A 23,669-nucleotide genomic window follows, 5' to 3' on the forward strand; every position below is an offset into this window, starting at 1 on the left:
TTCCCGCAAAACATAGAAATAAAGACAAAAAAAAAAATAAGGTGTGGGAACAAGCTTACATCTCTTGAGTTTAAAAACAGAAAAATTTTGTGTGCACTTTAAGAAATTGATGGTCTCCAGAAAAGCACCTGTGTAGGATAAATTATATAGTGTGCTTGGAGCCAGGTACCTTCTAAAGCTTGCTGCTTCTTTGGAAAACACTTTATTGTAATTAGTGGAGCCGATTTTATTCTTCAGAGGGAAAGAGATAATGGGGAAAACAGTGCCACATGTTATTAATGATCTGATTAATGTTGAGTGATTTTTTTTTTCTCTTGGAGGAGGGACTGGAAACAACGGTGATTGTCAGAATGTCTGTCTTTTATTTCTTTATTGTCATTCTCAACGTTGGTGATGGGTGCTTTCTCTCATACTTAATAATCAATCTTTTTCTTCTGTCTCTTGCATTCAGCCATTCTCTTTCCTATTCTGTCTGATCCACATCATTTCACATCAGTTTGTCATCTGCCATCCGAGCACCAGTCAAGTTCTGGTATAGTAACTGTTTCAAGATCTACATTTCATGTGCAATTCATGTTATGAGTGTTATGAAAGTGATTGTTGCTAAATATAGCAGGTAACCGTGTTGGCCTATGGGTTGTGGACATATTCTGATCATTGCAGTTACTAAAATAATTGCAAAGAAATTCATTTATTCATACTCATTGTTATTATTCACATGTGACCATGGGCATTTATTTCATGGCTTCACTCTGTAGACCTGTGGCTTTGGATATTCTAATAACCATGGGCATTAAAAACAATAAAAATCACCTTGAAGGGGAGGATAAGTATTTCGGAAATTCTGCAGTAGCACTTCGTGTGTGTGTGTGTGTGTGTGTGTGTGTGTGTGTGCGCGCGCGCGCGCGCATGCGTGGATCTCTGTATGTCCTAACTGCATGCGTTTATGTTTCCTGAAGAAGTTTGATTGAAATGGAAGAATATGAGGAGAAATGGAAGAGAAAAACATTGGTGGATTTCAAGATCATGTTATTCCCTGTTTTAATGGACTCAAACTATTTATTGAAAAGACCTACATTATGTTTTGTTATTTCATCCTTTGAAGGAGTCATAGGAAGATGAAAAATTTAAAAAACATGCCAACTAAACAAATAACATTTGTCTTATGGTATGATTTGGGACTGCATTGTCTCAAAATGAATCAAATGCTTTCTACGTAACTTAAGTAAATGAACATTGGAAAACAAATTTGGACCATTTAAGTTGTTTTCCCAGCTGAATTTCTCTTGCGTTGTAATTGAACATTTTACAAGTGTAAAGCAGGCCAAATCTTTAGAATTACTACCTAAAAATATTCGTTAATATTTGGAATTTTTCTTGCACATAGATGTATTGTGAACGTGGTAAGTTGTTCAACCTGCCTTGATACTGACTTGTAAATACTGGAGGAGCATGAAATTTTTGAGAGTTCTGATGATCTGATTTAGTTAATTCATTAGGATTTTCCCTTTATGTTAGACCAGCCATGACTAATGGGGGCTCATAATTGAGAAACGTTTACCAAAATGATAAGACACATGGGTATATTGATCCAAAGTCCCATTTTTAAGGTAACTATTTACTGACCAAACCACGGGCTCTTGGGTTACAAATAAGATCATTATAATTTTTATGTTTGTTACATGTGCTCATTTTTATTTTTCAAAGTTATCAAGACATTGTAACTTAAGGAAGTTTGAAAAATACAGTGGTGGAGGGGAGGACGGCCAGAACCACCCTTATTCCTGTTGCTCTGTTCTCTTTGCTTTGTTTAACACTTCAAGGTGTCGGCCGTTGTTTGGCGTTCTCTGTGCATCTGTATAAATGTTTTCAGCATGGAGCATTTAAGGGATGATGTCTCCATCAGGACCACCTTAAGACGTTTGGTGCCTGCCAGTGGCACCAAACATCTCTCTTTCACACTGAGGTTTCAGGAGCCCGAAGCTTCTTAGGTGAGGTGGCTATTTGGGTCTGGTTTCCAGAAGACTGTCTAAGTGGCAGCCCCATTGGGAGTGTCTACAAAGTGTTGATTAATGATGATGATAAGGTTTCCAGGTGGATTTGTTCCTGTTGACCAAGACCCCATGAAGTTTCATTTCTCTTTCCCTCCCACCTCAGTTGGAAACAGATGGTGAACCAAAATATTTTGCTTCTAATTAAAGATTTCAGTGGGGATCTAGGTCGGTGGGAAGCATTTGCAGCTTTTATCTCTGTGAGGGAAACTTTTCTTGCTTATCGTAGCACCCTAAGTATTATTATTTTGTTGTTTGTCTCGGCAGCTCTTTGACAAGCAGTAGGTAGCACACTTTGAAACTTCCCTACTTTTGATTCCCTGGCTTACCCATCCACCCTGGGTATTTGACATCAATGATCTGGGTCTGGCAGACACTGAGCATTTGGTTTTCAGTACCGACAGCAAAAACCAGAAAGCCAGGTGCAAGGAAGGTGCTGCCTCAATGGTGCCTGTGTTCAGACGGTGGGCTTCAGACTATCACGTTACTCAGAATAGGATACACGTTGGAGGTTCCCGAGAATCACTATAGAAAACTTCTTTATCATTCTGCTAGGCGTTTAGAACAAACTCACTTCTACTTTCCGTAACTGTGCTTTTCTCTAATGCAGGATCCCTGTCTTGGATGTGTGTTTAATTACGAGGCAAAGTCACCACTCTCCCCAACTTCCATGTTCTGCAAGCCCCTTCCCACACTCCTGAAGACTGCTTCACACAGTATCTGGCACACTTCAGAATTTGTTAGATGTAATTGAATGACTATTATTGGAATAATTATTAGAATGTTCTTAGTTTGGCTTTAAAATTTGGGGCCGGGGGGAAGAAGGTAAACAGAAAGAGCATTAAACCAGTGAAAAATTAACTTCACTTATTTTGAAATAATTCTCATCAGTTGAGCTTTTGGTGTGAAGAGATTTTATATTTATGAAAAATTTCAAATTTACAAAGAGTAGGGAATAATGTAATAAACTTCTGTGTCACCATCACCAAGGTTCTATAATATCAAATTATGTTTCATCCATTTACTAACTCACTCCCACCCCCTGCTCTGAATGATTTTGGAAGCAGATTCCAGACATCATATCTTTATCTACTAGTACTTCAGGATAAACCTCTAAAAGATAAGGATGCTTTAAAAAAAAGACTTGATGGAAACATTTTCTCTCTAGCAATACATTTTCATCTTGCCATGTAACTTTTGAAGAGCATTTTTTTCTTTTTTCCTCTGCATCTTCTTGAATGTGAATTGAGGATGTTAGTTATAAAACCATGTTTCCACTGTTGCCTTTTCCACAAAGTTAATTCACGAATGACTTCCTAGATAGAAAAAAATCATTTGACCCATCCTGACCAGTGGAGAAGGCCTGGAAATTTCAGTCCTTAACTGCTTTAGAATTGTTTTCTTTGGGCAAGTCATTCATTGTGTTTCCAAAGTTGGACACATGCCTGTCTTCGCTGCCCCCAGAGGGAGTCTCACTCGGGGTGTATATAAATAAGACTGAAATCCAAATGCCTTGTCTGTACACCGACTCACTTGCAAATGAACTGTGAACAACTGTCCCAGTGTCCCCATGTGGTTAAAAAAATGTTTGCCTGGGCACAGCTTTCTTCTGTCACTGTAAATCCTTCCTTGCCTTTCTTGTCACTTTTCTTATCTAATCACCTATGTATGTTGGAAATTATGTTTAAGGGCCTTTTGGGTCTGATAGGTTTTCTTGCAAACCCAGTGTTAAAGAGCGTAATGGATCAGATAGGCAGAAGTGAGGATGTGACTTTTTTGTTTCCATCGATCATAAGATACCCGTGGGATATTATTAATATATTCAATGAAAATTAAAGTTTGGGCTTTGGGTGTAAACCTTGTAAGAAGTATAGAAATTTTATACCTCCCTTCAGTAGCAAATCACCATTATTCTCAGGAATAGATGACAGTGTATCAGTGGAAAACTAATTACGTCTATTTACTATTGAAAAGACATTTTCTCTTCTCCTCTTTTTTTTTTGTTTTGGTCCCAGGCACATAGACTGGATCATTCTGCTCATTACCTGCGCCTGAAATTTCTAATAGAAAACAAAATGCAACACTACGTGCCAAAGCCCGAGGAGGACATTTATGAGCTGGTAATGTTTATGTCTATTGTCCAAGTACATCCTGTAGGAGATTATTTTTAAATTATATGTGTGCTCATGCTAATTGTGGTTGGTGGAGTGGAACAAATTCTAAAATAAATGAGCCTCATTCAGCGCTCTTAAGTTTGTGGAGATGGCCTTATGTATCACAATATTTTTGCAGAGTGAAAATGCCACCTTAGTTTATGCAGGGAACGATGCTGTGCTATCATGAAAAATTGAAATCCAGAACTGACTCTCAGATAGAATTTTAGTTATTATGCCTAGCTTTCCTTGTAGCTTTGACAGTCTTATGTTTTAAATGGGTGACTCAAAGGTGAGCTGGCTGTTGTCAGATAAAAAGTACTAACTCCAATTTTGTATGACTTCTCCCTGCATGTTGAAATTGGTGGGTGAAATCCTGTTCGGTGAAAAAGCTGCCATCTAATTATGTGTCCTGGCCTTTTGGAATTGTATTTATTATATAGATTCTTGGGCACACTTATGTGGGTTTGAGTTTCATGATGGGACTTGGGTTCTGAACTGGATCTGGATTTTTATATTGACTCTGTTGCTTACTAATTATGTGGTCTTGGCAAAAAAAAAATGAGGTGATAATACTTTCTAGGATTTCGCAAAGATTAGAGATAATGGCTCACATAGTAGATGCTCAATAAATGGTTGTCATGGGAACATGGTAAAATAATGACAAGTTCCTTTTTTGTTAGCCAAAGGGTACTTTTTTCAGTTCCAGGAAAGAAACATTTTGGGAGCAAGGCCCCCTCTCTTGGAGTTTGTTCTTCTTTCTCTGCACTTAGTCATTCCTCTGGGGGCCACCGAGCTTCTTGCCATGGATCTGTGAATGATAACAGTATGACTTCAGACAGCCTTTCACCACAGAAAACAGAACTGAAAATTGAAACCCGAATAGTCTCTTTTTGAAAAGGGGAAGCGTGATTTAAAATTTAGTATGTTTAGTAGGGAATTTTGTTTCTAATCAATTTTTTTTGAGGTTTACTTTCTCTACAATAAAACATCAATTTTGAGCACACAATTCGATGAGTTTTGGCAAATGTATACAGACAGTTGTGTTTCCAGCACTACAGTCATAATTTAGAACTGCGGTCCCCAACCTTTTTGGCACCAGGGACAATTGTTTCATGGAAGACAGTTTTCCCACAGACCGGGGGGTGGGGGGTGGTTTCAGGATGATTCAAGCGCATTACATTTATTGTGCACTTTATTATTATTACATTGTAGTATATAATGAAGTAATTATACAACTCACCATAATGCAGCATCAGTGGGAGCCCTGAGCTTGTTTTCCTGCAACTAGATGGTCCCATCTGGGGGTGATGGGAGACAGTGACACCTGAAGTGTGTTGCTTATGTCTAGTCTACTCCATAAGATGCAGCTTAATTGTCACTTGCCACTCACTGATAGGGTTTTGATATGAGTCTGCAAGCAATTGATTTATTATGATCTCTCTGCAGTCAAACCTCTCTGCTGATGATAATCTGCATTTGCAGCCACTCCCCAGCACTAGCATCACTGCCTCAGCTCCATCTCGGATCATCAGGCATTAGATTCTCATAAGGAGTGCGCATCCTAGATCCCTCGCTGCGCAGTTCACAGTAGCGTTCGCGCTCCTATGAGGATCTAATGCCACCGCTGACCTGACAGGAGGCAGAGCTCAGGCGGTCATGCGAGTGATGGGGAGCGGCTCTAAATACAGATGAAGCTTTGCTTGCTCACCCGCCACTCACCTCCTTCTGTGCGGCCCGGTTCCTAACAGGCCGTGGACCGCTCCTGTTCCGTGGCCCGGGGGTTGGGGACCCCTGATTTAGAACATTTCTATCATCTTAAAAACTTCCCTCATGTCCCTCTAAGTGTTTTTAATGAAATATAAGAGAGGGTGTGCTTTTATAACACTCTTATCATGTCACGAAATAGAAGAACGAAATGACCATTTTCAACCATCACTTAAATCGCTAAGTTTAACACAGAGGAGGGTACTTTTAACAGTGGCTGATTTATTTTTTTCTCTGGCATGGGGAAAGCCCTGACTTTGTGCTCTGTGAGTAGAGGAGAGAAAACCCTTTTTCCTACTTAAGAAAGGAAAGTGCTTTTCTGGTAACACTGGAACAGGTATTAGATCATATATTTTGCATTTCAGAGTTAATGAATCTTTTGTGTCCTAAATGACAGGGATCACGCCTAAGCAACTTCCATGTCCTTCGTATCTTACACACAGTACATGCTTAAGACATACCTTTTGAAATTATATTGACTCCCTTATTATTTTTAAGTCTTGGCCATTGTGCGGTCTCATCCAGTATAGGAGACTAAGGTGTGCCACACTTACTCTGTGTCTGCACTGCTATATACATATTATAATTACAATTATTTTAAAAAAGAATCCAAAATACAGAGAGATTATGGTATTCTTTCTTGCCCTGTTACAGAAGGTCTCCAGCTCTGAGATTCCTGAGGAAGTAAATGCCATAGTCTTACTCACTTTACTGTTCAGATTGTGAGTGAGTATTGCTCACGGGCACCTCTTGTTTTTACCAAGATTTTAAACTTGTTTGTTCTTAGGATATCTTTGGCAGCCTGGTAAAGCCCCTAGGTCCCATATCAGAATAATGTTTTCAATTGCATGAAATATATAGAATACATAGGATTACCTATGGCCTAATTGTGTTGAAATAGTTATCAAAAATATTTTTTAAATTATAGATAATATACGTGCTTACTTATTAGCTCATTAAATAACAAGACCCAGCATAGGTCTAACACCTGCCACTGTTTTGAAGTGGTGATGCGCATAACTGGTATTTTGAGATACTAGCAGCAACTAGAATGTGGTATAAAAATAACTGTGATTTCTGTTTCTGACAAGGTCACAGGCATTGCTCATATTGCCGTGTTTGTTGCGTCCATTCATTTATAATTGAAGGAAATGCTAAGTTTCAGTTACAGGTTAGTGAATATAAAAATTTCAGGCTTTTTCACCATCCCAGTTCACAGACCCCTTGAATTCTATCCATACGTCCATGGTTTCCAATCCGTGCTTTCGGCCATTAAGTTGGTATGAAATGTCATTCCAGGGCAGGGGGTTTCTGAACACACAGTGTTCTTGGATGCTTTTTGAGATTTTACAGATAGTTGATTTATTGTCCCTTACTGAACAAGTATCAGGCCACCAATGGCTAATTGGTTTCCATAACCCACCTCCATTTTATTTTTGCTGGACTAACGAAGCTCACAGGTGTTTGAAGTCCTGTCCTGAAAAATGACTCATTCATAGACGACTGTCCCAAAACATTTTTATTTATTTATTTATTTATTTTATTTATGGCTGTGTTGGGTCTTCGTTTCTGTGCGAGGGCTTTCTCTAGTTGCGGCAAGCGGGGGCCACTCTTCATCGCGGTGCGTGGACCTCTCACTATCGCGGCCCTCTCTTGATGTGGGATCTTCCCAGACCAGGGCTCGAACCCGTGTCCCCTGCATTGGCAGGCAGATTCTCAACCACTGCGCCGCCAGGGAAGCCCCCATCCCAAAACATTTTATTCTCTGCTACTGTTTTGTCAAGTATTCTTGAGTAGTAAGGTCAATAGTTATTAGCGAAAGTGTGTACTACATTTTAAAGATCTTTTTGGAGAGTCTAGTGCATTTATTTGGTGGGGCTGGGGATTCTTTTGCTTATGAAAGACCACGAATAGTTAGTTTTCTACTTCTCTACTTATCTGCTTTGCTGATATAAGTGATACCCGTTTGGCTACTTTTTCACGATTAGTTGGTTATTGGGTCCAATCTGTAGAATGCTAATGAATATGGAGGCACTGGGTTTTTTGAAAACCCATATTAAATATGTTTTTCTTAAAGTGACAGGTGGGCGTAAAGAGTTTGCAGAAACACTGATTGATCGATTGATTCATTCATCCAGCAAATATTTATTTAGCGTTTATTGTGTGCCTGGCACCATGCTAGCTGTTCTAGGCACTGAGATACACAGAAAAATCTCTACTCTTCATGGAAAATACATTCAAGTTTGTGGAGACAGATATAAAAACATGTAAATATTTTTAACAAAAACAAGTAAATGTGTAATATTTCCCGGGATGTTAAGAGCGAGGAAAGAAAAAGTTAGGACAAACAGACAGAGAAAGATAGACATCTAAAAGCGATTGTGCTGCTTCTTTAGATGTGATGTTTGAACAGCGTGGTGAGTGAGGTGAGAAAGTGAGTCATAGAGGTATTTTGGAGGAAAGTGTTCTAGGCTCAGGAAACAAAGCTGGGTAAGGCCTGGCAAGGGGAGGGGGGTGATGGTAGAGGTGGTTTACTCATGTTTGAGGAGGATCAGTGAGGAGGGTAAGTGAGGGAGTGGTGGGGAGAGGGAAGGTGGGGTGGGGGAAGGGTTTGGATGCACAAGGAGGGAGGATGCAGAAGAGGGAGCAGGAGGGCTTGTAGGGCCCAAGTGAGAAGGGAAAGCCCAAGAGAGGAAGGGCATTATTTGACTCCTGTCTTAATAGGCTCACTGTGGCTACTGTGTGGCCCATGAACCTTCGGGCCTTAGGGAAAGACCTGGGAGAGCAGGCAGGAGGCTAGTGAGCTGTCGTTCAGGCCATGGGTGATAGTCACTTGGACCAGGCACACCAAGGAGACCTGGTAAGAAATGAATGTGATTTCGTGATAATTCAAGTGCCAGGGTAATCAGATTGTTTTTTAACATCTGATGGTGTTTAATCTGGTTTTTGAAAAGCGGGGAAACATGCAGCATCACTGATTTAATAAAAATAAAGGGGGACTTCCCTGGTGGCACAGTGGTTAAGAATCCACCTGCCAATGCAGGGGACACAGGTTCGAGCCCCGGTCCGGGAAGATCCCATATGCCACGGAGCAACTAAGCCCGGGCACCACAACTACTGCACCTGTGCTCTAGAGCCCGTGAGCCACAACTACTGAGCCCACGCGCCTAGAGCCCGTGCTCCACAACAGGGGAAGCCACCGCAATGAGAAGCCCGCACACCGCAGCAAAGAGTAGCCCCCGCTTGCCGCAACTAGAGAAAGCCTGCGTGCAGCAATGAAGACCCAACGCAGCCATAAATAAATAAATAAATTTAATAAATAAATGGAATGTGTGTGATAATTCTTTGCTAAAGATACATTTAAAACTACGAAATTTCAAAATTTCTGGTTTCAGATATTATGATTGCATCGAAAATATATTTTAAAGTGCAGCTCCTTCTTGAAAGTTTACATGTTTTAGAGCTTTTTACCAAACCCAATTTTAGTCCAGCCAGCCTAAGGACCGTGGCCAAGGGCCCTGTCTATATTATACTAAGTTATTGTCTGAAACTGGTAAAAAACACAAAGACTTTCACACCAATTACAAAGAGGAGAGGAGGTAATATTATAAAAGAATAGGAAAGCTTATTTACAAAGCTAAATTCCCACGGGATCTATGGAAACCCATTTGGAATTTTCCAGAGATGATTAGAACAAACGGTGATATACTGCCACCTAGGGGGAGAGTTTGGCTCTCAAGGAAATGGAAAAAATTAAACTAAGCTTCAAAATAAGTCGAAGTGAATACATTTCATAACATTTTATTGAGCATTCCATGACATTACAAATTAATCATAAAATTGATTAGATTTGGTATGTATAGTTTTGGTGACTGTAATTTTCTGAACTAAAGATCAGTAGATCTAATAGAACTGATTTCTTCTAACTTCAGAATGCATTGGTTTGAAACTTTTTCTGAAGTATAGAAAGAAAACCACATTAAGTTATGCCCTCAACATTAAGTTATGCATTTGGTGGAAGTTGCATTAAATTAGGGTGTTCTAGAGGATCCAGGCCGTTGGGTCAGTGTTCCCAGCCCCTGCCCCACCCCTTGGCTTTCTAGTATTACAGCAGCCGGTCTTCCAGACTCCGGAATCCTAAGCATTGTGCTCTCCTCTCCCACCTGTCAACTGCCCTAAGAAAGTGAAGAGAAAGAAACCTGCATTTTTTTCATACTTGTCTGAACAAAATTATTTCTGGACAAATGACTGAGATGAGGGCAAGTTTAAATAATCACCGAGACTTCCCTTTAGTGGTTTTCTGTTATTGACTTTGGCTCAAAATAGATTTTCATTTTGAAATTAAATGATAAATTTTAAGTTCTATATGAGCCTTTGACACGTTAATTTGTTTTGGAATTTCTATCATAAATTTTGGAAGTGGCCTTTGGCTTACTTACTGACGAAGTAAGGTTTGGTACCCTTTACTGTGGTACCCCTGAGTCCCACCAGGAAACAGTCTGGGAGGCATTATAGTGTAATGGGGAGAACTTCAGTGCTGGACCCAGTGAGACCTGGGTTCCAATCCCAGCTCTGCCCAGGCTGGCCTTTTGACCTTAGGAAAGTTCTTTCTCTGTAGCCTTTTCTCTTCATTTGTAAAATGGGGATCACGTTTGTCTCATAGAGATCATGTGAGGGGCAAGAACACATGGTAGAACTTTCATAAGTTACCGTCCATGATGATGCCAGGTCCAGACATCTAACTAAACATGAAGTATAAATTAAATTAATTGAAATAAAGTTTCTCTGTGAACTGCCAGTTTCTCTTATTTTTTTTTTCCATGTTTTCTTGGGTTTCTGAGAGAGGTGATTGATTTATGTACTTCAGTTTTTTCAGTAATTTGGTATAATCTAATGGCTAAAAGAGAATATTATCATTTATATAATCTGTCGTCTGTTTTAATGCTATAATTTTTCTCTGCGTATTTGTACTGTTGTGGACTTTTTGAGCCAAAATGGTATATGAACAGAAAATGGAAGCACAGAGATTTCTCCTATTCCTATGGATCCCATATCAAGATCTTTAGAACCTCTTCTTGATGTTAATAATTTTTTTCCCCAGTACTGAAGATTTTCGATTACTTTAGCATTATTTTTCAGGTGTGTGATAGATATAGGGTGGGAAAAGACATACAGAGTGATGTCAAGGAATTATTTAGAAACTGGAACTGGAGCTAAATCTGGGAATGTGAGTTACAAGTTTCCACTTTGAGTCTTAATGGGGTCAGTTCAAGAAAAATACTGGGATGTGATGAGAATTTGATTTCAAATTCTGAAAAAATAGATTTACAACTTGATGACTATTTCTAAGTTATTTTTAATGAAGTCTTAATTAGGCTTCTCTTTGTCATTTTCAGCTGTACAAAGAAATTGAAATTTGTCCAAAAGTCACTCAGAACATCCAGATTGCGAGATCAGATACAGCCGGTGATAATTATGGTATGTTTCTTTTTCTTTGATCTTTGGTGTTCTTCACGTTGAAACAATTCCTGTGTAAACATGCACTTATTTACAATTCAATAAAATGCCTTTGGGGCCTATTTAAAACAGATAGCCCATCTGGCTTCTGTGCTCTGCTGAGCAGCCAAAATAAGGGGAAAAAGATATTTACCCTGGGTATGATGAAGGTTTCAGCTTTAAATTTTGTAACTTTAATCATAGGGGTTCACCTGTCATAAAAAAGAAATGGATCTACTGGGAGGACATTATTTTATCTTATGATATACCCTAGTAATGAAGAAATTATCCTTTTGCACCTCTATCCCCCAAATATATGTATTAATTCTCCTTTCCCTCACAAATGATGTTAAAGGAACTTATTTTGGTGGGAGTCTGGGTCCCCAAGACCACCCCTGGGTTTTTTGGTTCACTAAGAGGACCCACTGGACTCAGCTTATTCATGACCACGGTTTATTACAGCAAAACTATACAAAATAGCATCAGTAAAAGGGAGAGGCACATGGGGTGAAGAGCGAAAAACCAGGTACAAGCTTCCAGAGTCCTCCCCAGTCACACAGAAGTCCATAATTCCCCCAGCAACAAGCTGTGACAATGCATGTGAACTGTTGTTTGGTAGGAAGTTTGTTAGTGACTCAGTGCCCAGGAGTTTTATTGAGAGGCTGGTCATGTAGGCACCCTCTGCCCAGCATATACCAAAATTCCAGCCTCCCAGGAGGAAAGCAGGTGTTCAGCACAAACCACGTTGTTTGTACAGATTTTAGACACAATGAGCTACATTAGGGTGTTGGGAACCCTCCCAGAATCCAAGTTCCCAGATGCCAGCCAGGAGCCAAACTGATAAGCAGGCCTTTCAAAGAATAGCAGTCAGGCTTGCTCTGTTAAGGCTTTCCTATTGTCTACATTCTGGTGTAGTTAAGTATGTAATCCTTTCCACAGATTTAAGACTAGTCTTAGCATTACACTTTATGACTTGGATAGTAGTGAAGTTGGTGCTTGAGTGAAATACACAGGGAAACCCATATGCTGTAGCAGGGCTAGATCAGTCAGGAGGGCGAGGTTAGCTGAGGCAATGACAGTCACCAAAGCCCAGTGGCTCCAAACAGTGAAATTCTTTCTCCTGTTCACCATGCATCCTCTGGGGGTTGGCTGGGACCCTTTCTGTATGTTGTCCTCACTCTAGGACCCAGGCCTGCAGCAACCTGCCACCTGGGACATTGTCTCCTGGCAAAGGGGAAAGAGGGAAGGTGGTGATTCGGGTGCTGGCTCATTCCCAATTCACTTGTCAAAGCAAGTGACTGGAGTGGGGGGATGGGTAGGTGGGCAGAAGAGTGTAGTCCTACTGTGTGCTGGAAAAAAGGAAAACTAGAAGACCTGGTGGAAAGATATAAAGGTCACTGCATATGCTCGCTTACTGCGTATTTCTCTCTGAATTAACTTATTAGGCTTTTTAACATTTGAAAGTCTTCAAACCCTTCACTGGGCAGCAGCATCTTCAGTATCCCTGCCGAAACCTCTCCCGCAGGCAGCGAGTTCACCTCTCAAGAGCACTCACTGGAGTGCTTTGGCCTAATGAAGAGAACCTAATTTCCAACCCCTGGCCACTTGCATTACACCCTCACGCTGTTTACTTCTTGACCTTAAAACTAAAGACAGCATGAAGCCAGAGGACATTTTTGATGGCAAGGGATGTGTCTGAAGGCTTATTATGCAGCGGAAGCATGACCTCAGTAATTAAAGCAGTAATTGGTAGCAGTGCTACAAATAAGCATCTGGGTCCTCCAAACTGAAATGTACCATATCCGTTCCTCTTTTGTCTTTGGTTTAGTTAATTTCTCTTGCGTAAGGGGAAAATGTAGCAAGAAGCAAGACAGGGCTGAATTTCAGAGCTCTTGGAATCAAATGCCAAGGTGGACTGCTTTTGGGGACTTCCCTGGCGGTCCAGTGGTTAAGATTCTGCCCTTCCACTGCAGGGGGCGCGGGTTCCATCCCTGGTTGGGGAACTAAGGTCCCATGTGCCGTGCAGCGCAGCCAAAGAAAAAAAAAGATGGATTGGTTTTGGGACTCAGAAATATAAACTGGGCATAGAACCGCTATATTTTTTATACTTTTTTTTTTTATTAAAGTGGCTGAAGTACTCACAGAACCTGTTTACGTTTCCATGCTGAAGCTGTTACAGGGCATCAGACATCAACCCAGAGGGCACTGTTGGCCGTGCTTCTCACATGACCTGACATAAAGAAGCAGGGGTTTGGGGGTTTTGTTTTCATTTCTGATCTGTCATGGAGCACCCCTGCTTTGGTAAACTACAAAATCCCTTGCTTAGAGGTTGTGGCAGTGTCAGACGCTGAGGTTCACAGTGCTTAGTCCTGCTTTCTGTCCTTACATCGCTGTCAGTTGCAGCCTATCTGTAGTGGTTCCTGGACTTCACCTTGGAAAGCCGCCACGCATGGCTAATAACCTTAGGTAAAAATCATTTATTCTCAGTGCCCAGTTCGATGTTGGCAGAAGGCGTTCCCACAAGTAGCTAAAGAGTCCCTGAGTCCTAAGAAGACCTGGTTGTCTCTGACCTCAGAAATCTACCAAGGATTCTAAATTCAGTCCACCTCTCTCTGACATTAGCACCTAAGTGCAGCTTCCTGCTATACATCAATTTCAGTATATGTAAGTTACTAGCACACATCAGCACACGTACAAGATCTAACTATAAACCAGATGCTGCTTTCTATTGTAGAATGCTTTAGGGAGGAAATTATGACTTAATAATTCCACTGACTAAACAAATGGAAAGATTTAACACTTGCCTAATTTCTCTCTCTTGCCCCTCCCTCTACCTCAGCCCTCAGGACTCTCTCAGACTTGTTGTTGAAGTTAGTTCAAATAGTTTTGTAATAGACTAAGCATGATCCCCTAGGCCGCCTTGAAGTGGATGAATGCATCATTTCAGCAACTGAGTATTCCTTCTCTGGGGACTGGTTAGACTGTTAGACTTTTGGTCTTGTGTCCCCTCTATGTCAGAGGTGTCTGCACTTTTCTCACTTTCTCTCTTTCACTGTATCCTGGACTCTGGTTTTGAGTACTTCTATTTTGTTTACTTTGTTGTCCTGATTTTTCTTTGGTCATGAATTTCAGTATGAGGAAACTTCTGGTTATTCAACATATGAGTCTGTCTTCTTCGTTTCTTCACTTAGTTTTAATCACTTCCTTCATTCTCAAGATCATATGCCATTCATGGTGCCTCCTGGTCTTTGTAACTCTTAAGCCTTCTGATGGGTGGATATATTGGGTTTATATTGAGTAACTCCCTCTGTCTTCTGTTGGCAGTCATTTTGGACCGTATTACATTGGTCTGCTGGGAATTAGATTGCTGCTATCCTATTTAAAAGAAAAAAATATGCTGACTTGAGTGGCTGACATCAAAAAGTCTACAAATAACAAATTTTGGCGAGAATGTGGAGAAAAGGGACCCTTTCTACACTGTTGGTGGGAATGTAAATTAGTGCAGCCTCTATGGAAAACAGTATAGAGGTTCCTTAAAGAAACTAAAAATAGAACTACCATATGATCCAGCACTCCCGCTCCTGGATATATATCCGGAAAAAACGAAAACTCTTAATTCAAAAAGATGCATGCACCCCAAAGTTCATAGCAGCACTATTTACAATAGCCTGGACGTGGATACAGTGGAATATTATTCAGCCAAAGAAAAGAATGGAATATTGCCATTTGTAACAATATGGATGTGCCTAGAGAATATTATTTCACAGCTTAGTGAAATAAGTCAGAGAAAGACGAATACTATATGATATCACTTACATATGGATTCTAAAAAATAATACAAATGAGGACATATTTGTTACTGTAGGAGATGGTTATAATCCCCACCTTCCCTCCAGTGTGCATATTATTGGCATCTTGAAATGGAGGCTGCTCCTTGGGACTCTTGACATCCTTAGTGGTAAGGAAGGAAGGCAGCAAATGAATACCCATCTCCACTGACTTTGGTTTAAGGTGACTTGCAGTAGGCTCTCAACACATCACCTCTCCTGACAATGTGTTCATTTTATTTTTAATAGAATAAAATTTGAATTAAAAATATAATTTAAAAATTTGGTCTCAGAACTTTATAAAATGGTAGCATTTTAGAAAGGAAATGCCTGTATTTTAATGAATTCTATTCATTCTCTCCCTGATGTAGTCCTTGATTCTGTATCTATTCTAACAGATAAAAGAAAAAGAAAATCTCTGCTGCGATGCAGATAAATACACCTGTGTTAAGGCTAATGTCATTTAAGTGGCTCGTGTCTAAAATTATTTTTATTTCAGTGGGACTTCTTGAAGAGTAATCTGAAAGTTAGAAGTTGCTGTAAGAATGGAATTTAAAATAAGAGAATAAAATAAAGACTTTGGAAAGTCCTCAGGGGGTGGGCTCGTATAGTTCCCTATCCGAGGGAGTTTCGCTACCCTAGTGGGTGATGGCATTTGGCAGTTTTGCCTACGTGTGGGTATCTATTTCCTGGTCCTGTGAATGATACAAAAAAACATGTGTTCATTATGACATGAACTGAGAAGTCTCAGTGAATCCCTGGGCCCCAGTCTTTTAATTAATTATTCTATTTTGTTGTTAGTTGCCTGTTTGTTTTTTTAAACCACTGTTTTTTCCTTTGCCTAAGCCTTATTTTTCTCCCAGAGCTGAAATCATTCATGTCATATCTTTACAATTGTATTAATTTCCATTGCCCTTTTAAGATTATCTACCAAAGTATTTTGTCCTGAGGGAAAGTCGGTGTTGGTTGTGGACATTCCATTGATTGATCAGAAAGAGTTTTACATGAGACTGTCTAGAAACAGAGGTGACCAAGGCTTGTAGCCATAGGCTTGGGGGCACTTAGAACCTCAGGGCCTTGTTCTGCCTTATTTTCCGAAGGATGTAGCAAAACCCAAGATTAATTAACTAATGGGCTTTGAGCTCTGGAAGCCTAGACAGGCATAAGATAATCTTATGATCAAACACTAGGAGAATGTGCAGTCCATCAGTTTCAATATGAAGAAGGATTTCTAAAGTTTGTTGCTACTTCTCCCTGTTTGCAGAATTTTACTAATTAAAGCAGTGTCCACACAGCAATATATATGGATGAACACACATCATACAGTTGTTCTGTTGTGACATGTCGTAGGACATAGATTTGCTGAAAAAAGTCAAGGGGACCCAGATGAGATAAGCTGATTGTTTCTGTTTTGTGCTATGGAGGGAACTGTGGAAAAAAAAGCAAAACTATGGCATTTATTAGCAAGCAGGGTAAAACAAAATCATTTTCTTCCATTTGAGTTGATAGGTAGGTTGTATGAAGACAGATGTATCTGGTAATATTAATTTTTACAGTGACTTCTTTTAGAGTGATCTAAACATACATTTTTCTGCTTTGTGAAACAATACGAACAAGGAAAAACTATAACCCCAAGCAATGAACATACCTAGTTCACAGCAGATTCTTCTTATTGTTCGCTCAACACTCAGAGGCTGTGAGCCTTACCTGGCTGTCCCTGTGTTTCCTAGGCTTTTCACTTTCTTCTGTGGAAGAAGATGGTGTTCGAAGGCTCTACGTGAATAGTGTAAAGGAAACTGGCTTAGCTTCCAAGAAAGGTAAGTTACTAAGTGTCTCGACTTGTCTGTCTTCATTTCCCTTTTGGGTTTCTCTAGTTGGTGGATGAGAAGGATATGCCCAAAGCTTCACCCCTGAAGAGTATTTAAATGTTGTCTCATCAAAAACTCTTCCAGGGAATACGAATATTATTTCCATCAGCTCAATTGTGCAAGGAATGTTGCCTTCTTGGATTTTAAATCTGATTTTGAGCCCATCTCCATGGGGTTGATGGGAAATTCCCTTGTAATCAGAAGTGGTTGTCCTTCCCTACCATCTGGGATGGAATGGAGGTCCCAGGGTTCTTCTTGAAGCACATTATTCGGGAAGACCCCTCTGTGCTTTGGTCTGCACTGGTTGAAGCTGACATTGGCCTTTGCCTGAGCTTGCAAAGCTCCTTCATGTTTTATTGCTGCCATTCATAGAGGAATCTTTGTAGAAGTTGAGAACCTAGGGGTTCAGGATCCTGACTTCCTGCCCTCCTTAGAGAGCTCTTCTCTGCTACACCCTGCCTGCAGCCCTACAAGGGCTCATAGTGTTGTCTGTCTAGGCTACTTGTGGAACCCCAGCTCTCCATACTTTTTCTACTCTGAGAGAATCATTTCAACCTAGATTTTTTGCTTTCTACGTTAGTTTCCTAGGGCTGCAGTAGCAAATTACCACAAACTGAGTGATTCAGAACAATAGAATGTATTCTCACACAGAGGCCTTTCAAACTTCTGGCCTCCTGATGTTTTCTCATCAGGAGGCCAGAAGTTTGAAATCAAGATATTGGCAGGGTTGTTTCCTTCTGGAGCCTCTGCAGGAAGAATCTGTTTCACGGTTCTTTCTAGATTCTGCTGGCTGCTAGTAACCCATGGCATCCTTGGCTTGTAGCTGCATCACTCTAATTTCTGCCTCTGTCCTCACATGGCCCTCTTTCCTGTGTGTCTCTCTGTCTTTACATGGCCTTCTTATAAGAACACCAGGCATTGGATTTAGGACCCACCCTACTCTGGTATGACTTCATCCTGACTTAATTACATCTTCAAAGACCCTATTTCCAAATAACATCACGTTCTGGGTGGACATGACTTTTGGGGGGAACGTTCTCAAGTCACCATACTCACTGTAAATGCATTGGGCAGGTAGGTAGGACTTAAAATCCACCTTCATTTCATTCTTCTTGCTATGGAATTTTTAGCTTCATCCAGGCAGTGGCAAAATAATGCCCATTGAATATAAAAGTCCAACATGTCTTGGTCAGTTACACTTGGATGTGATACCTGTATCTGTTCTGCTAGAGGATGGTGGAGTAGCCGGGGGGAGAGGATGGAATGCCTGCCTACCTTTCCCACCTCCTCCCATGTTCTGGGGCAGCTTAGTTCTGGGTGTTCATGGCTCACAAGCTCCCTGGGCAGCTTACTTTGCCCTGTGCTGTCAGCACCGGAGAAGTGCTACCCACAGACTTGGATCTGCACAGAGATGGCAAAGGTGTGCCCAATCGGAAACAAAGTTCAAGTAGTTTATCTACTGCTAACGGCCGTGGACAAGGATTTTCCTTCATTTTCCTTCCATATTTTCGAGGCCAAAGGCAGGCCGGAGGCCAGAGTTTGACGCATTCAAAGCATATCTCAGCTAAGAGCAGAGGCGTTGGGGTTTATTCCCCTTTAAACCCCAATCTGATTTTTATCTCTGTGAGCATGAGTGTGCCGGTTGGCGTGCGGGGGTGGGGAAATACGCTGCTCTGGTTTTAGTCACATCCTGTTTTAGTCCTTTGAATCCAGGAACACTGGTGTTAGATAAAAACAAACGGTCGTCTGCTGCAACTCCCTTGCCCCATATAGCACTGTTCTCTGCGGATGCAAGAGTGATGCCCACTTGTCCACCTGGGTGGCAAACTATTCCCAGTATCCGGCCTGCAGAGGGCTGTGTCGGGAGAGGTATTTGAGGTATTTGATGTTAAACGTAACCGCTATGTGAAGACTTCCCGATAAGGAGAGCTCCCTGTGGACCATACGGCCTCTTTGTGGACGTCTCTGATTATAAAACATCCTTCTCCCTCAGCTTCCGTTTACTGTTTGCCTCCTCGTTTATAGCCAGCCATTGGTGTTCATGATGTGCTTCATGTTACAACTGCTACGTCTTTTCCACATTTGACACTTCCAGATCTTTCAACAATTCATTAGAATGTAGAATACACCTCTGGTCATTGCCCTCTGGACACTATCCAGATGCTAGTTCTGCTAGAGGACGGTCCAGATTTTAGTGTTTCTTAAAATGACCAGAATGTGGTGCAACCAAGGGGCGTCTGGTGGCACGCAGCCTAATTAGATCTGAATATTCTGTTTGCATTAATTGAACCTACACTTTATTTATTTTTCTTAGCCACCTTGGGCTTTTGGCCTGTGATGGGCTGATGGGTAATTCCCATATTCCTGCTTTCTCTTGCCTACCTCTTGCTCTGTGTTGGATCTCATGTTGGCTGTACTTGTAGAACTGACTTTTGGAGCCAAACTGTGTTTACACTTATCTCTGTTCATCTTGGGCCTGTTTGGTCCATTGTTCTGCTCTTGGAATCATCTGAGGTTGGGATCAGGCATCTTCTTTGCTGTCATCTAAGTGTCTTCCAGATGGCTCCACAGGACACAGAGAAGGCTCTGTGCTGTATTTTTCTAGACAGATAGATTAGATGCTTCACAACTTTTACCGTGGGTGGTGGGGATCATTTTTGAGTAGGCTCAAAAATTCCAAAAAAAAGTTTTCCTCTTTGTTCTACCAAATATTAATAATGAGAGTTAATGTCTTGAATATCTTCCACATGCCAAGTGCTGTGCAAAGAGTTTTATATGGATTATTTTGTTGAATCTCATTTAATCCATGCCCCTCTTTACATATGAGGAAACTGAGGCTGGGAGAGATTCAGTAACATGCCCATGGGCACAGAGCTGTTACACAGTGGGGTTGTGACCGAAGGACCCCGACAAGGTACTTCATTGCCCACCACTGCTGGGCCCCCTGCTCTCACTTATTAATACTGAGACTAGCTCACTCAGGTAGGCCCTGTATTAGTTTCCTAGGGTTGCCATAACAAACTACCACAAATTGGGTGGCTTAAGAAACAGAACTGGATAAAACTAAAAGCTGGTTCTTTGAGAAGATAAACAAAATTGATAAACCATTAGCCACACTCATCAAGAAAAAAAAGGGAGAAGACTCAAATCAATAGAATTGGAAATGAAAAAGAAGTAACAACTGACACTGCAGAAATACAAAGGATCATGAGAGACTGCTATAAGCAACTATATGCCAGTAAAATGGACAACCTGGAAGAAATGGACAAATTCTTAGAAAAGAACAACCTTCCAAGAATGAACCAGGAAGAAATAGAAAATATAAACAGACCAATCACAAGCACTGAAATTGAAACTCTGATTAAAAATCTTCCAACAAACAAAAGCCCAGGACCAGATGGCTTCACAGGCGAATTCTATCAAACATTTAGAGAAGAGCTAACACCTATCCTTCTCAAACTCTTCCAAAATATAACAGAGGGAGGAACACTCCCAAACTCATTCTACGAGGCCACCATCACCCTGATACCAAAACCAGACAAAGATGTCACAAAGAAAGAAAACTGCAGGCCAATATCACTGATGAACATAGATGCAAAAATCCTCAATAGAATACTAGCAAACAGAATCCAACAGCACATTAAAAGGATCATACACCATGATCAAGTGGGGTTTATCCCAGGAATGCAAGGATTTTTCAATATACGCAAATCAGTCAATGTGATACACCATATTAACAAATTGAAGGAGAAAAACCATATGATCATCTCAATAGATGCAGAAAAATCTTTTGACAAAATTCAACACCCATTTATGATAAAAACCCTCCAGAAAGTAGGCATAGAGGGAACTTACCTCAACATAATAAAGGCCGTACATGACAAACCCACAGCCAACATCATTCTCAATGGTGAAAAACTGAAACCATTTCCTCTAAGATCAGGAACAAGACAAGGTTATCCACTCTCACCACTGTTATTCAACGTAGTTTTGGAAGTTTGAGCCACAGCAATCAGAGAAGAAAAAGAAATAAAAGGAATCCAAATCGGAAAAGAAGAAGTAAAGCTGTCACTGTTTGCAGATGATATGATCCTATACATAGAGAATCCTAAAGATGCTACCAGGAAACTCCTAGAGCTAATCAATGAATTTGGTAAAGTAGCAGGATACAAAATTAATGCACAGAAATCTCTTGCATTCCTATACACTAATGATGAAAAATCTGAAAGAGAAATTAAGGAAACATTCCCATTTACCACTGCAACAAGGAGAATCAAATACCTAGGAATAAACCTACCTAAGGAGACAAAAGACCTGTATGCAGAAAACTATAAGACACTGATGAAAGAAATTAAAGATGATACAAACAGATGGAGAAATATACCATGTTCTTGGATTGCAAGAATCAACATTGTGAAAATGCCTATACTATCCAAAGCAATCTACAGATTCAGTGCAATCCCTATCAAACTACCACTGGCATTTTTCACAGAACTAGAACAAAAATTTTCACAATTTGTATGGAAACACAAAAGACCCCGAATGGCCAAAGCAATCTTGAGAAAGAAAAACGGAGCTGGAAGAATCAGACTCCCAGACTTCAGACTCTACTACAAAGCTACAGTAAACAAGACAGTATGATACTGGCACAAAAACAGAAATATAGATCAATGGAACAGGATAGAAAGCCCAGAGATAAACCCACGCACATATGGTCACCTTATCTTTGATAAAGGAGGCAAGAATATACAATGGAGAAAAGACAGCCTCTTCAATAAGTGGTGCTGGGAAAACTGGACAGCTACATGTAAAAGAATGAAATTAGAACACTCCTTGACACCATACACAAAAATAAACTCAAAATGGATTAAAGACCTAAATGTAAGCCCAGACACTATAAAACTCTTAGAGGAAAACATAGGCAGAACACCCTATGACATACATCACAGCAGGATCCTTTTTGACCCACCTCCTAGAGAAATGGAAATAAAAACAAAAATAAACAAATGGGACCTAATGAAACTTAAAAGCTTTTGCACAGCAAAGGAAACCATAAACAAGACCAAAAACCCTCAGAATGGGAGAAAATATTTGCAATTGAAGCAACTGACAAAGGATTAATCTCCAGAATATACAAGCAGCTCATGCAGCTCAATATCAAAAAAAACAACCCAATCCAAAAATGGGCAAAAGACCTAAATAGACATTTCTCCAAGGAAGATATACAGATTGCCAACAGACACATGAAAGAATGCTCAACATCACTAATCATTAGAGAAATGCAAATCAAAACTACAATGAGGTATCACCTCACACCAGTCAGAATGGCCATCATCAAAAAATCTACAAACAGTAAATGCTGGAGAGGGTGTGGAGAAAAGGGAACCCTCTTGCACTGTTGGTGGGAATGTAAATTGATACAGCCACTATGGAGAACAGTATGGAGGTTCCTTCAAAAACTAAAAATAGAACTACCATACAACCCAGCAATCCCACTACTGGGCATATACACTGAGAAAACCATAATTCAAAAAGAGTCATGTACCACAATGTTCATTGCAGCTCTATTTACAATAGCCAGGACATGGAAGCAACCTAAGTGTCCATTGACAGATGAATGGATAAAGAAGATGTGGCACATGTATACAATGAAATATTACTCAGCCATAAAAAGAAAGGAAATTGAGTTATTTGTAGTGAGGTAGATGGACCTAGAGTCTGTCATACAGAGTGAAGTAAGTCAGAAAGAGAAAAACACATACCGTATGCTAACACATATATATGGAATCTAAAAAAACAAAAACAAAAACAAAATGGCTCTGAAGAACCTAGGGGCAGGACAGGCATAAAGATGCAGATGTAGAGAATGGACTTGAGGACACGGGGAGAGGGAAGGGTAAGCTGGGACGAAGTGAGAGAGTGGCATGGACATATATACACTACCAAATGTAAAATAGATAGCTAGTGGGAAGCAGCCGCATAGCACAGGGAGATCAGCTCGGTGCTTTGTGACCACCTAGAGGGGTGGGATAGGGAGGGTGGGAGGGAGATGCAAGAGGGAGGGGATATGGGGATATATGTATACATATAGCTGATTCACTTTGTTATAAAGCAGAAATTAACACACCATTGTAAAGCAATTATACTCCAATAAAGATGTTAAAAAAAAAACAACCCAGAACTGTATTCTCCCACAGTTCTGGAGGACAGAGTCTGAAACCAAGGTGTGTGCAGGGCTGTGGTCCCTGGGAGGCTCTAGGGGAGAATCCTTTCTTGCTTCTTCCTTCATCTGGAGGCTCCAGGTGTGGCAGCATCACTCCAATCTCATCCTCTGTCTTCACATAACTTTCTCCTCTTCTCTCTCTGTCTCTCTTGTGTGTGTCTCTTACAAGGACACTTTTCAGTGGGTTTAGGACCCATCAGATAATCCAGCATGATTTTGTCTCAAGATCTTTTATTGAATTACAGCTGCAAAGATCCTGTTTCCAAATAAGCTCACATTCCCAG

At 40.5% G+C, this 23,669-nt stretch overlaps 1 protein-coding gene across 2 annotated transcripts in view; it reads left to right on the plus strand.

The window, feature by feature from the left end:
* Nucleotides 1–23,669, plus strand: part of TIAM1 (TIAM Rac1 associated GEF 1) — a 151,203-nt gene that overhangs the window by 62,125 nt on the left and 65,409 nt on the right. For both annotated transcript variants that reach the window (XM_061192920.1, XM_061192921.1), the window contains exons 10-12: nt 4,067–4,171; nt 11,368–11,449; nt 17,025–17,111. In XM_061192920.1, the coding sequence (XP_061048903.1) occupies nt 4,067–4,171; nt 11,368–11,449; nt 17,025–17,111 (274 nt within the window). The remainder of the gene's footprint in view (nt 1–4,066; nt 4,172–11,367; nt 11,450–17,024; nt 17,112–23,669) is intronic.

The sequence above is a fragment of the Eubalaena glacialis genome, chromosome 6 (assembly GCF_028564815.1).
Source record: "Eubalaena glacialis isolate mEubGla1 chromosome 6, mEubGla1.1.hap2.+ XY, whole genome shotgun sequence".
NCBI classification, from domain to species: domain Eukaryota; kingdom Metazoa; phylum Chordata; class Mammalia; order Artiodactyla; family Balaenidae; genus Eubalaena; species Eubalaena glacialis.